This window comes from Hippocampus zosterae, chromosome 11 (assembly GCF_025434085.1).
Source record: "Hippocampus zosterae strain Florida chromosome 11, ASM2543408v3, whole genome shotgun sequence".
Taxonomy (NCBI): Eukaryota; Metazoa; Chordata; class Actinopteri; order Syngnathiformes; family Syngnathidae; genus Hippocampus; species Hippocampus zosterae.
The window spans coordinates 10545153-10559368 of record NC_067461.1 but is presented as its reverse complement, the minus strand read 5'-3'; the positions used below and the strand labels follow the sequence as shown (position 1 = coordinate 10559368).

General features: G+C 40.9%; 1 protein-coding gene across 1 annotated transcript; it reads right to left on the bottom strand.

Annotated features, from left to right (window-relative positions):
* Nucleotides 1–1564: 1564 nt before the first annotated feature.
* On the bottom strand, nucleotides 1565–14008 carry agpat5 (1-acylglycerol-3-phosphate O-acyltransferase 5 (lysophosphatidic acid acyltransferase, epsilon)). The gene is made up of 8 exons (XM_052080548.1): nucleotides 13240–14008; nucleotides 11003–11072; nucleotides 10801–10916; nucleotides 10638–10727; nucleotides 10295–10385; nucleotides 8135–8296; nucleotides 5549–5672; nucleotides 1565–3918 (listed from the first exon to the last, which is right to left on the bottom strand). The coding sequence occupies exons 1-8, from the start codon at nucleotides 13456–13458 to the stop codon at nucleotides 3693–3695; spliced, it is 1098 nt and encodes a 365-aa protein (XP_051936508.1). The 5' UTR covers nucleotides 13459–14008; the 3' UTR covers nucleotides 1565–3692.
* Nucleotides 14009–14216: the final 208 nt, after the last annotated feature.

Sequence of the window (14216 nt, the reverse complement as noted above, 5' to 3'; positions counted from 1 at the left end):
GCACTTTACAAAATGGATTATTAGGGGTCTCTTAATTAAAAGTGTAATTGATCTGTGAGTTGGATTAAAGAATGGAGCTGGCCGCAGCCACCCTGCTTTAGGGACAGTCTGTGAAACATCTTAGTGAAAAATTGAAATTGTGAAAAGCCCCATAATATGTAAAAGGTTTTAAAGTCTAAGGGCTAATTGAATACCTCCATTGGGGTGTAACTCAGAGCTACACAGAATTCTGATAGGATGAGCCTCCCTTAGCCCCGGAGTGGCGCCATCCCTGAACCATCCATTTTGTATGCCACAGGGCACAGAATGATAAACAACCATTCACACTCAGTCACACCTAAGGACAATCTAGACTCTAAATTTTGGAGTCTTCAATCAGTGCACGTTTTTAAATGTGTTAGGAAACCAGAGTACCCAGAGGAAGAACATGCAAACTCCCCACAGGAAGGCTGGAGCTGAGATTCAAACCTAGAAACTCGGAACTTTGAGGCAGACGTGCGAACCACTTGGATGCTGCGCTGCCCCCAGAATGATTTCAGCATTTCTTTTAACAAATAAACAAAAAAAGCCACTAAGAAAGTTAATGGACCATGGTGATATGGTGCATTTAACAGTGTCTTTAGAGAGCACAAAAATAAACTAACTCATCAGGCCAGCCATCCGAGACAGACAATGCAAAAATGGGCAGGAAAAAATGTGACCACCTGGGATTTTTGCATTTTGTTCAAAACCCCAACACGTGTGCGCATGCGCACACACACACACACACACACACACACACACACACACACACACACACACAAACACACACAGTGACTCTTTCCAATGGGAAAACATCTTTATTTCACTCCGACTATATACCCATACCCGCAACACATTAAGTCTATATTTTGTTAAAACCTGTAAATTATATCGCATTCCCGAGCAAAATAAGCCACTTTGAGTGTAGAAAGTGAGCGCACAGGGCCGCTGAACGCCTCTGTGACTTCAAGACTGTAAAGAGCCGCTGACGTCCTCCAGCTGGGGGAGGTACGAGAAACCGCTCCTCCAAAGAGAAGGCACACGTTTGCGCAGAGTTGGCATTTTTTAAATGCTGTCGACAGAAAACAATTCCTGACAGGACAAAAGTTCTGACAAAATATCTGAAAAAGCTTCACATAGGAACCAGGAAGATGACTGAACTGAGTGAAGTACAGCGTGAAGTATAGCAGCACAGAGTAAAAACCGTCCATTTACTTTACCTTAGATTAAAATAGATCTTTGACTAAATCCGGGATTGCCAATGTGCAAAGTGAATTGTGAAAAAAGGAGATACAAAAGATGACAGCATCACGAAAACAAAACACAGACAGTGCTTTTCATAATACAGAGATGCGGAAGAGTATAATACAAATGGCTTTTTTTTTTAGTTTGCATGGCTTTGTAAGCTTTTTTTTTGCTTTAAGCAAGGTAGATCTTGTCATGTGAGGAGTATCATGGTAACAACACAAACATTAAGAGTTCAAAAGCAATATAGAGTCAAAACAAATAGTGCAACATGGCTGGCATTGGTAAAGTATTGCTCAACATAACACGTGAACATTATGGCAAAAATCACCAAGTTTGGCAATTTGCTTTTTTTCTTTCTTTTAAAGCTGTTTTATTTTAGTGTATCAAAGGGGAATTCTTTTTTTCTGCTGTTGATTTATAAAACCTCTGAGGGTTATTACATTTGTACACATACAGTACATGATGCAAGAATCAAACAGATCATTAGTATTATGAGCATTTTTAACAGTTCCTCTGGGATTTATTTTTCTAGGTTTTGTTTGCAGTTCATTTTTTATTTTTTTGCATTGCGGGCCAGAACATATGCTCTGGCACGATTATTATAGCCCACTGCCCCTAAATTTGGATGCCCGCTTTCGTGGAACAATTTATTTAGTGACAAGCATTAAGGAGATTAATTCTCATGCCTTTTCTTGACATGTTCGTTTTTAAACAACGTAATGCATATATTTTCCAAGGGAAACATTCATTTTGACTATTAAAGAGATATAATTATCCTTTATATTACAAAAAGTGCCGTAGGTATCAGGCTGATAAAGCCCTTCTGACTACTGCAAACTAGAAGTATGTTGCATTCATCACACACCAAGTCATTTAAAAGTTCAGTGGAAGACCCAAAGTAGAATGCCCCAAAATGCCGACGGAGAAGGGCGATGACAACCATAGAACATTATAAAAAAATAGTTGTGAAACGTCAAAATGATCAGAAAAATTCAATCCACCTAGCCCATTATCAACGCACCCTGATTGGAGGTCTGGCTGAGCTGGAGCCGATCCCAGCTAACTTTGGGCGAGAGGAAGCAAAGTGTGTACTGTAAACTGGTTGTCCGTCTACAACATGGCAAATGTAGACAATCAGTCAGCTTCGTTCTCACCTAAAGACAATTAAGCATTTTTAATGAAGCTAACAAGCATGTCTATGGAAAGCATGATGAGGAAGCCAAAGTACCTGGAGGAAACAACTTCAACTTCACAAACTAATTAATTAGTTTGTGAAGACGGAGAAGATTATATAACCACTACTACACAGCTGTCTATTCCCTTTCCATTTTTTTCAAAGCATGCATTTCAATTTTTATTTTTCCTAATTTTTATCGGGTGTTCAAGTCTCTATTCGTATGACAACTAAGGAGGGTACAATGTTAGTGAAAACACTGTCATATGGCATGGGTTCACAAGGTTTGATGATGAGGACTGTCTTGAATCAATGAATTCCGTTAACATTATTTCCGACTTGAGGAGGAATCTTTGAGAACAACTTTTAAGTCAGTTGCATCACAGAACAGAATAGAGGTTCCAAAATGAACAACCTTAGTGCAAATTCGGAATGTGGAAACCTTCCATCCATCCATCCATCCATCCATCCATCCATCCATCCATCCATCCATCCATCCATCCATCCATCCATCCATTTTCCAAACAGCTTTATCCTCACAAGGGTCACGGGGGTTGTTGGAGCCTATCCCAGCCGTCTTTGGCAAGTAGGCGGGGGGGGGGGGGGGGGGGGACACACTGAACCGGTTGCCGATCGCAGGGCACACAGAGAAAAACAACCATCTGCGCTCACACTCACACCTCGGGACAATTTAGAGAGTTCAATCAGCCTGCCATGCATGTTTTTCGAATGTGCGGGGAAACCGCAGTACCCGGAGAAAACCCACGCAGGCCCGGGGAGAACATGCAAACTCCACACAGCAAGGTCGGAGCCTAACTCATGAAATATATGAATGCTGTCCCTCTGAAGAATGACTTCTGTTTGAGTGTCCAAGATAAATTCCATGGGTAGAGATTGGCCAACCTCTGCTGGAGCAATGAGGAGCATGCGAGGATACACGTCTGAATGATTTGCGTGATTTGGGAGCGGGTGAGGTTAATTGTTATTTTTAGCTCGAATGAGAAATTTCATGTTTCTTTTGAACAAATCCACTGTTGTTTCCCCAAAACCTGATCGTTCCGGGAAACAAGTCGTAGCACAAGACGAATAATTCTTTGCATCGGTTTAGCACAGTGAGTCACGTGTAGTGCGAGCGCGTGCGCCGGCGGCGTGTTTGTACTTTACGTACCGCAGTATTCTGCTTCTGCAACACAACCTGCGTGGCAATACTGAAACATGGCACCGCTTTTGCGCATCTTATGGCCGTGCGTTAAGGAAGCAAACTGACCCACAGCCAACCTAGAAGAGTCCCGTACACCCAGGTTCTCCAGTACACCTTCCTGCCGGTGTCAGTCAGCAGCAGAGGCAGCGTCAGACCCCCCAAGATGAGCACGGCCGGGAGGGTTTTGGAGAGTCCCAAGGGGGAACGTCTGCCCTCCCCGGGGAAGCTGCATAGTTTGACTGCGTTGCCACGCTTGTAGAAATCAGCCAGCAGCCTTTGAAAAGGGAGACAGATTTGTGAGGAATGTGCACAAATGCTGCTGCAATTTAACACTTCACATTGCCTTCTAATCATTATATTGAAACAGCCCCATTTGCACATCTTGTAATTCTGATGCATGCGTTATTCACGAGGGAATCTAGGTAACGGTTGATAAAACTTGGACTTCCAGATCCAGACTGACAAGATGGTAATGGCGAACCAACCAGATATCGTGATCATAGATAAAGGGCAGATGAAAGCCGTTGTAGTGGATGTAGCGGTCCCAAGTGATGGAAACATCAGGAAGAAGGAACATGAGAAACTCGAGAAATACCAAGGGCTCAGAGAGGAGCTGGAGAGAGCCTGGAAGGTAAAGGTGACAGTCGTGCCTGTGGTGGTCGGAGCACTCGGGGCAGTGACCCCCAAACTAGATGAGTGGTTGCAACAGATCCCGGGAACAACATCGGACATCTCAGTCCAGAAATGTGCAGTGCTGGGAACAGCAAGGATACTGCGCAGAACCCTCAAGCTTCCTGGGCTCTGGTAGAGGACCCGAGCTGAATGAGGGACGGACACCACCCGAGGGGTGAGATGAGGATTTTTTTTCTGTATATACATGTACACACACACACAAGTGAGATATTTTTGCATAAATGCACTTTTTCCATGAGAGGCCACCCACCCCTCAATCAGACAGCATTAAGCAATTAAAAAATTGCATGTCTCAAACATTTTTACAATATAATGTTATATTTTACTATTAACCCATTTACCAATTACTCACAATTCTAGGGATATAAAAATGAATGAGTGTATTGCAGGACTGTTGACAATGTACTGTAAGTGCTCAGTTGGCTGCATGAAATAACAGCGCTTGCCATGTTTTGCCCTCCACTGCCAGACACCCACACACACTCAGACATTTTCTCAGCAGACAGCTTATTCATAAAACGTTGACCTGTGCCAATTGTGCAAAAGAGCAACATAAAAAGGTGAGAAAAAGACGTTTCCATTTGTGCGTCAAATCTATTGAACACACTAATGATATTAGCGGTACTTTAAGATGAGTTGTCTTCCGTTTCTCACAGCACTTTACCAGAATGTTCAGATTAGAGATGGAGCACAAAGTATGATGAAGTTGGATAAAACAGGGCACTTTCTCCATGGCTCAGAGGCAACATTCTCACATTTGTCAGGTGATCATGCTGGCTGCCAGGCCTTTTCTGTACTCCAAATGATTGACTTCAAATTCTAGATATGTGGCAAATGATAAAGTTCTACAATTACATAGGAGGACCTGGAAATGATTTGATATTTAATATTTAATTAGCAATAATGTGTTTTCCACAGAAATATTGTTTCTGCTGATAAGCTTTTTTTGGACTGAAAAACCTAACAAATACATCAAGAAAAAAATTGGAGCAGACGTCAGTAGTGAGTCTTTACAGATAAGCTAAAACTACATGTGCCGTATACAGAGCGAAGTATTTGACTTAAGTTATTGCTGTGTTTGTGCTTTTGCCCTGATGTTTTGTTTGGGTTGATAGTGACGTCAACCAAGCACAAGCACGACGGGATGTTTCAATGGGGGAGTGTACAAGCAGAATATGACTGCTAGTTGACTTCGATGCACGTATACTTACCGGTCCTTAATTTCAAAGCGCTCGTGCAGCCACCGGCGGAAGAAGTGTGGCTCGGGAGGAATTTCCTTGACATCCACACGCTCAAAGTAGATGTGGACCCTCGGACATTCTTTGCACAGGAATTCTGCACGGCATAAAACAAAACAAAAAACAAACTAATAATAAGGAGACTAAACAAAAACAGGAAGAGGCTTTCAGCAAAGCAGCACGTAAGGGGTGAGTCAGTTGCTCTTCCATGAAGTAGGGTTGTGCACCAAGTGGTTCCGCCAGCGGTAAAGAGAGAACAATCAAAGTTGGATTAGTCTAACTGAAGAAGAGTTGTATTAAATCACACCTCCACTGAGGCACTTATCACCTGGGAAATCAAGGATGGAATGACCAAGAACCTTGGCTCTTTACAGCTTAAAAGAGGGGGAAATTAAAATAAAAGAGGCTACATGTGATTCTCCTGACAATTTAAACTTCCTTTTTCCACAACATCCAATCGTATCCGGAAAACTTGGTGCAGCGGCCAAGAGGGGAAACCAAGTTGAAGTCAACAGCAGAAAGCCATTTTACTTTGAGCCTAACATGAAATATGGACCGTAAATAAACACTGAGGGCACAGTGAGAGTGAAAAAAATATCTTGGACTAGGACTTCCTTTCTTTTATGGGGGGGGGGGCATCATGCGTTTTTGAGTTGCTCTGGCTGCCTGCCAGCTGATTGTTTAACTTCAGAATAAAAAGGCAACTAAGGGATTGATGTGCATACGCTATTACTTGTGAGGCTTTTATTTTGATATTGGGATCGTGGCACATTGTGTCCTACAAGCAACCATTACGGTGGATGGGTTGACTTTGCTGGCTCTCATGCAAATGGCCGCTGCTTTTTTTGGCTTGCACTTCTGATACACATTCACAACATGATCAAAACTGACTTGGCGTTTTAGTTTGACTTCCTAAAGGCTGCAGAGATTGAACGTGCCGGATGTGGCCATGGGCCCTACTTTTCCCAGATGTGCTGTATGTTCATCCATCAGGTCACTGGGTCGGGAAAGAAATGAAACCAAACAATGATCTCCGGTGCTCACCTGAACCAGACCAATATTTTTGTGTGCACCCCACAGAATATAAGACCCCGGAATGCTACCATGGTCAGAAGGAGGAATAGTTCCGTCAAAATCTCCATTGATGCAAATACTTTGAAAAAAGACCTACAATAAATTGTTCGCAGGAATGACTGCCATTCAATTTGTCAACTGATTTTGCCAAGAAATGTTGCGGTGACCGTTTTTCGGCACATACTATTAGAGCAGTCTCAAGCAGAGCGCAATAAGCTGCTACTGTCAATTACTGATGCATAGGCACTCAGCATGCAGACTGGTTTATCAGTAGTCAGTCAACAGCTGGCGCTAGACTCTCATTCACCGACTCCCATTTCACTGGCCACACCAGGCGCAACTTTAACACCACACACTCTAAGGTATTATAACATGAAATGTGAGCATGGGGACCTCAAGTGGACAACAATTTTGGTCTCCTCTTACGTGCAGAATTGGTTGCTTAGTAATTACTTTAAACCATGTACACAATTAATCCATGGGATAGTCTGTAAAATAATCCATTCTCAAGATCTTTGACCGCTGCGAGCCTACATGAATCCAAACTTGTATTTTTCCAAGTACACGCACACAACATATGAACTTGACCCAAATAAAATTGTTCACTATGTCCTGAGACTGAGAACCTGAACGATTATCAATCTAGTTTTCAATCTATTTGAAATGGATATGATGGCATTAATTCATTACTGTTATTTCAATTTGAACTATTTCTTGTTTTATATTATTAAACGAGCATGGGATTTATTTGTTGGAAATTTCATTGTAAAATTACCATAGTTTTAAATTATAAAAATATTTGGAAGGAAAAAAGAACTTTGTTAATTTTTGATTTCACCTATTGTGTCTGAGTCACAAGCAGGCACGCACGCACTCACTCAGGGTCAACTTCATCCCATGACATCAGGAAGTGAGTGAGGAGAAAGAAGTTCTACCATCTTTCATCTTTTTGCTGCTATTTATTCCCGACAGTGAAGGGATGTTTTTTCTAAACCCTGCCAGAGAACTCGCTGAATCACAGCGAATTGCAGTAATGAAAACAAATCCAAAACAGGGAGTCACGCTGTTTACAGGAAATCACCCAATGGCAGTAGGTTATTTTGCCTTTGTGATTAATTCCTGAGGGCTTGTTCAGAATGCCAAATCGATCGTACAACAATACGTGCGACTGTGTAAACACTTGATAAACAAAGAATGCTTGGCAGCTGTTGTTCCCGACCGACTATTTTAAAAGTGGCTGTGAAATTGAATAATCAGTCGTTACAGGTACTCTTTGCTGTTTCCGGAAACAATTTTGAATAGCAATTGCGGCTGTAGGCTATGTAGGAAAATGCCACTAATTAAACATGCAAGAGAGATCACAGTCATGTGTCGACTCCTGATCATTAAAGAGACCGAGCATTTGCATTCCATGGCTACTTGAAAAATGACAAAACGATTAGATCAAAAGAGATAAAGTGTTGATGAGAAGTAACATTAAAGTACCTGGCATTGAAGGTGCTGGTTTTCTTTGGTTGTCAGTGCCAAGCGTTCCCTCGTAGGCCACTGTGATGTCATAGACGGCATCCAAGTGGGCCCTCATGGTCTCCAGGGCAATATGTGAAGCTTTCATTCGGGGCGTTAATGTGTGTTGCAGAACAGCCAGCCCTACAGAACAAAGACATGAATTCAATTGGGTTTGTTTTGCATCTCCTGGTAAGCTTCTCATCATTTTCATGCTGCTCATCAGCTTTTATGCTTGCAGATACATGGATGTATTTGTGAATGAAATTGCTACTTTAGTGTGAGGCTCTGGTAAAACCAAGCTTCTAAAACATTACTAAAAAACAGACTTAAGTGTCAATAAAATGTTTTATGAGGTTCAAGAAATTTTCTGAATTTCAAATTGCAAGACTTTTGGGCTGAACTTGCCTGCGATTATTCCACCAATGACGCCGAGTTTTCATGAGTGTGCTATTGTTGTTTTTCCATCGCAACTTTACACGATAACTTAAATCAACGTTGTCAAAGGCGTAGGCTCATGAAAAAAACATATTTCATAAACATGTTTTTTTCCCTCTTCTTTCAGGGTATTTTTCTAAATTTCTAATAACTGTCATGAATCTTGATGACTGTGTTTTATCACAATTTGTTCAGACTTAGGAGCAGAGTGACTCCAGAACAGAATAAGTCAATGAAAATGCTTGGGCTGAGACGTCACTTACTGGGGAGTACGTTCAGTGTGGAAGTGGCATGCTTATTTACTCACTAATACCACTAACATTCACTAATTGCAAATAATGTCATGTGCATGTCAGCTCCTGTGAATGAGTTGGATTAATGGGAGGCGGGAGGAGGGGAGTGTTACATTAAAGCTGGGGCTCAGAGATATAGATACACTTTGTGTCTGCAGCGCATGAGAGCATGACCTCAATACCTCATCAAACATCAAATGAAATGCATTAAAGCAGAAAATCCAGGAAAGTTGAAAGTGTTTGAAGTCACGCAATGTAAATTAATTTTATTCAACAACTTTTCACTTTATTAGACTTATTGTCACTGGTTTGCGAGCGTCTACGCACGCAGCGAATGTCGTTTTCTCATTGGGGTTCGGTCAAGTTTGCAAAGGTGTTTGCAAACACTTAACGGTCAGAAACACTATTTATTTTTATTATTAGCATAAGACTAGTATGAGCTCCCTACATTTACATTTTCTGAACATTGAATGAAGGTTAATGGAACTATTACATTATTGGTACTCAATATTTTCGTCTTAATAGTTGGTCTTTAATTAATTTATCTTTAATCAATTTAACTGCTGCTTCTTATTTAAAATAGTTTTTTTTAAAAAAATCAATAATTGTGAATACAGACCGATATAAAATACTGATATTGTCAGTTATTTTGACCAGTTTGACCTTTTCATAGTTGCACTGCTTTTTAAAAGTTAAATATTGTATTTTAAAATAAAATTACTTTAGATCAGCCTTTTTTTTCTCCAGGTCTTCATTTTAAATACCGGTAGTTAAAAAAAAAATCAATAATTATCAATAACGACCAAGACAAAATATTTACTTTTTAGCCATGTTACCCAACCCAAGGTGTGTTTCGTTGTAGTTTATTCTTAAGATATTTAAAAAGCACAAATAAAAAGACAATGTGTGTGTGTGTGTGTATTATTTATATATATATATATATATATATATATATATATATATATATATATATACACGACATCAACATTGTTCCATATGAATTACTTATATTACGATGCACTTTTCAGCCATATTGTCCAGCCCTAATATATACATACAAAAACGAGACACACACACACACACACACACTTTTTTTGAGAGAGAGAGAAGGGGTTTGGGGGTGCACGCTTCCAATTGCTATAATTTCCGATTGGAAAAACGGTATCAAAATTCCAGCAAATTGGAAGTCTCCCACCCAGTGACAAATTGTGTTGAACCTTTAAGGTTCCACTGTAATTATTTGAGCATGCAATAACATCTTACAGACTTATATAGTAAATGCTTACAGTATGTCGTGGTCAAACAGTTACTTGCAACGATGACCAGAACTCCTAGTCAGCTGTTTAGAGATTGTGTGTGTGTCATCAGCATGTAGCAGTGTAGGCGTCGCAGTTTGCAGTCAAGACAGTACCTTCTTTAGTAGCAAAGGCCTGACTATCGGCGATTACATTCTTGAGCTCGGGATTATAGCGTGTTCCTTCTGGAAAAACGACGAGGTACATCTGTGGGAAGACGACATGTTAAATTAAGCACCCAATTTGTGGCAAGTAGGGTGTATTTGGCAATGTATCTCAAACTAGAACCCCATTTCAGTGTGTGAGTCATGGTATCAAGTGGACCCCTGGTTCCATAACTGTGTCCTTCTTCACAGCACAGTGAAGGCAAACAATTGGCTACACATGGGCGCAGCAGAAAACAACAATGCGTTGACCATTTAGACTGAGATCCTATTTCAGACACTATGATTGTCTTACTGGTGCTCCCAACTGATTCTGAGAGACAAGCTTCTTCTTCATAGCCTCTGCGTTAAACTTGGCACTTCGTTTCACGTAGATCCCCCCATGCTGAGATGAAAAGAGCAACATTATGACAACAGAGTACAAACCTGACATTAAAGCACTTACACAGGGGCATTACCTGAGAGAAATACCATCCGTAGAGTGGAAGCCACTTGAGTCCTTCTTTAAGAACATATCTGACATGGCCAAGGGCACTCTGCCTGATCGCCAACATGTCAGCAATGATCCAGTCCACTGCAAGAGAGATCCAAAAAGACTTTATTCCCATTGTGTGCCACATTAGATTATGTTTCAGGCACATATATGCACACATGGTTTACCTGTGCATTGATGATTCGACAGATAGATCACATTCTCTTTGGTTTTTGGTATATCTCCATATATGACAATCTAGAATGGAAAGAGATAGAGCAGGTTAGCATTTGTTTTGAAAAAGTACCACATTGTACAGACTAGTGGGTGGTCACATTCGACATGGAGAAAAAAGCAGCATTCATTGATATCATGACCCATTTTGAAAGCGTGTTAAATTTAGAATTTGACCAAAGTTTGGGGGTGGAAATAATGTGGCACAAAATGTGGGAAAAATGAACATATCAAACATCACAAGAGGTCATGAAAGCCAGCATCTGTGTCTTCTTTTTTTTTTTTTTTCGATGCTGATTTTTTTTCTCTTAGAAGAGAATAATGTTGGGGGGGCGATATCTACTGGAAGCTATTACATAAGCGGACTGATTTTAAATGAGAAAAAGATTACGCTACAAACATTTCTGTGCGTTTCAGTATCAAAATAGTTATAGACTCTCAACTTTAGCCACCTGGACAACTAAATATTTTGTGTTGTTACCTTTTTTGTGCGTTTTTGTTCACAGGTTTGTTTTGCATCATTCTCACTGGCTTTTCAGGACTCCCAGATGGAGCCAGTTTTGATTTGCATACAGTATTGTACATATGAAGATGGCGCCTGAGTAGGCAGCCTTCGGCAAGTGCTCTTCAAGAGCCTTGCTTTTTTGTTCTTTTTTGCTGTTTTTGTCTTTTGTTTTGTCACATGTTGTTTGTTGTTTCATTGTGTGGACCTGATATGGACTGTTTTCAGCGCTTTTTGGCCACGACATTCGTCAAAGGAGCAGTATCTGTGCTTGGTGGTTGCGCCTTCTCGGCAGCACGCCTGTACCAGCACAGATTTTGATTGGGAGGAATGTCGGCGCCATTGACTGTCGGTGCTGGACAGACCTGGGGCGCTTGTGTTTTTTGCGCCAGTAATGGGCAGCATTTTTCACAACCCCGATTTGTTCAGTGGCTATGTCAGCGCTGTTGGACAGTTGGCGTTGGTGCGGCTTGATGGATGGCCGCTGAAGTTGAGGATGAGGAGAGAGGAGCGTTGGCGAAGAGCGCCGATGCGTATTTGGAACCGTGAGTCGCCGCTTGGAATTGAAATGGATTTTCATGGGACAGGAGAAGTGAACCAATCTCTTTTTTCGTCAATGGATGCTACAGCTTCTTGTTGACTTTGAAACTTAGCTTGTAGCTGACGTGTGCACATTTTGAGCATGACGTCTCTGATCCACTGGTTAAAGGACACTTTGATTCTCTCCTCTTTCATCTCAAACTGCTTCAAACAACAAAACGTGTGACGGAAAAGTGGTTAGGACTGCACGACTGTCCGTGTTTTATGTTATGTGTTGTGTTTATTATTTTACTTTATGTTAACTGTTTTGTAAAGCGCTTTGTTACAGCTGCCGCTGTTGTGAAAGCGCTATATAAATCAGCATGTATTGTATTGTATTGTATATGAGTATACATTTGAGTGCATCTGTTTTTGCTGTTTGGCAAAAAGGCACACTCAGTGAAAAAATTATATGATACTTCTCGAGCTGCTGACTGGTAAGCTGCCAGATACATTAGTTTTCACGTGACCTATAGGTAGTGCTGTGTGTGTGTGTGTGAGAGAGAGAAAGAGACAGAGAGAGAGAGAGAATACCGCCTGACTTTTTTTGTTTTTTAACTTGTGTGACTTGTGTAAAACTATGTGCAAGATGCATACTGACATTTCCAACAGCTTCCTAATTAGTCATTAGAAAGTGAGTGGGTTTTTTTCTGTTGAGTTTACCTGATTGGGCTGTTTTACAAGAACCGAGAATGTACATTTGATACTATAACTTGTCAAACAGCTGACTGATTAGCTGCCAGATATTCGTCACATTAAATGGAACTAAACGTAGAGTATTATACCGTGTTTTACATAAATAGTTGAATCCAAATTTTGCTTGTGAGAGAGTGCTTGAGATGCATAATCACCTTTAATAACAAAAACATTTAGACTGTAAAGTGTTTTACTTCTACAATCATGTTTGACGTGTCACTGGTACAGGTTCCATCAAAAGGTGTGGCCCACAAAATAAAGGAATGGAAACAGGCTTATCTGGTTCTGTTTGAAGACTTGACAGTCACAAGATATTTCGAAGCATGCAACATTCAAATAGATTTTTTTGCCCACGAGTGTCATTTAGAACAGGTGAACAGTAATAACAGGTGTACAGGCATAACTCATACTCGCCTCCACCCCTGTGTAGTTCTCGAAGAAGAAGAGGACCATGCTCTGGTAGATGCAGTATAGCCTGTCGTCTAAAGTGTGGTACAGTCTGGCCGGCAATAGCGTGGAAAGAAAACGCCAGGCCCCCCACGAGAGCAAGTAAACCGGTGCCGTGCCCAGCAAGACGGTTGCCGGAAACCAGTACCGGAGCGAGTGCGTATGCACGACAAGGGATAGGAGCATGTTGCCACCTCACAACTCACTTAACCAACACTCTCACAAAAGTCCCAAACTGTTTCACTTACACTTACTTCTCTCACTCGCCTCTTGGCCTACTTATTAAAGCAAACTTGTCCGCACCAATCAGCATTAAAAAGTAAATGGCTAAAAGCTAACTTTAACCTTGTGTACATGACTCACTAAGTCGAGCCGGCTTTAATTATTCATTCGTGCTGGCATACGAAACCGAATAATTTATCTTAAGTTAGTTAAATTAAATGTTGTACGTTGCAGAGCTAAAACGACACCCCAAAGCACAAGCGGGTCTACTGTACAAGTTAGTCCTTATCGTTAGCCTACTCTACAAAGTGTGTAATCATAACACTAGTTTTAAAATAAAACCCTACATTAAAACATGTCATGGCGTAAGTAAATAGGATAGCGAGTCCGAATTTTAGCTACGCGGTTGCGAGTGGGGGCAAAAAATGTACAAAAATAAGTTGTTTCCTCTCATCGGTTAGCTGTCAAGACCTAGCTTCTTCTGGCAGCAAATGTCATAGACATTACACACCGGCATACGTAACAAGGATGAATATGATTGGTCGAATTCACTAATGGGCGTTTCTAATCCTAAAGGACCACACGAGTGCAAATTACAGGAAAATAACATCGACTGTACCGAATTACTGTATTTTATTTTTTGTTGTAGCTGTGTATTTGAAAGATTCAACAATACAAAAATACGGTCCAAATTGCATACGTTTCAGAATGTGATTGCAAAA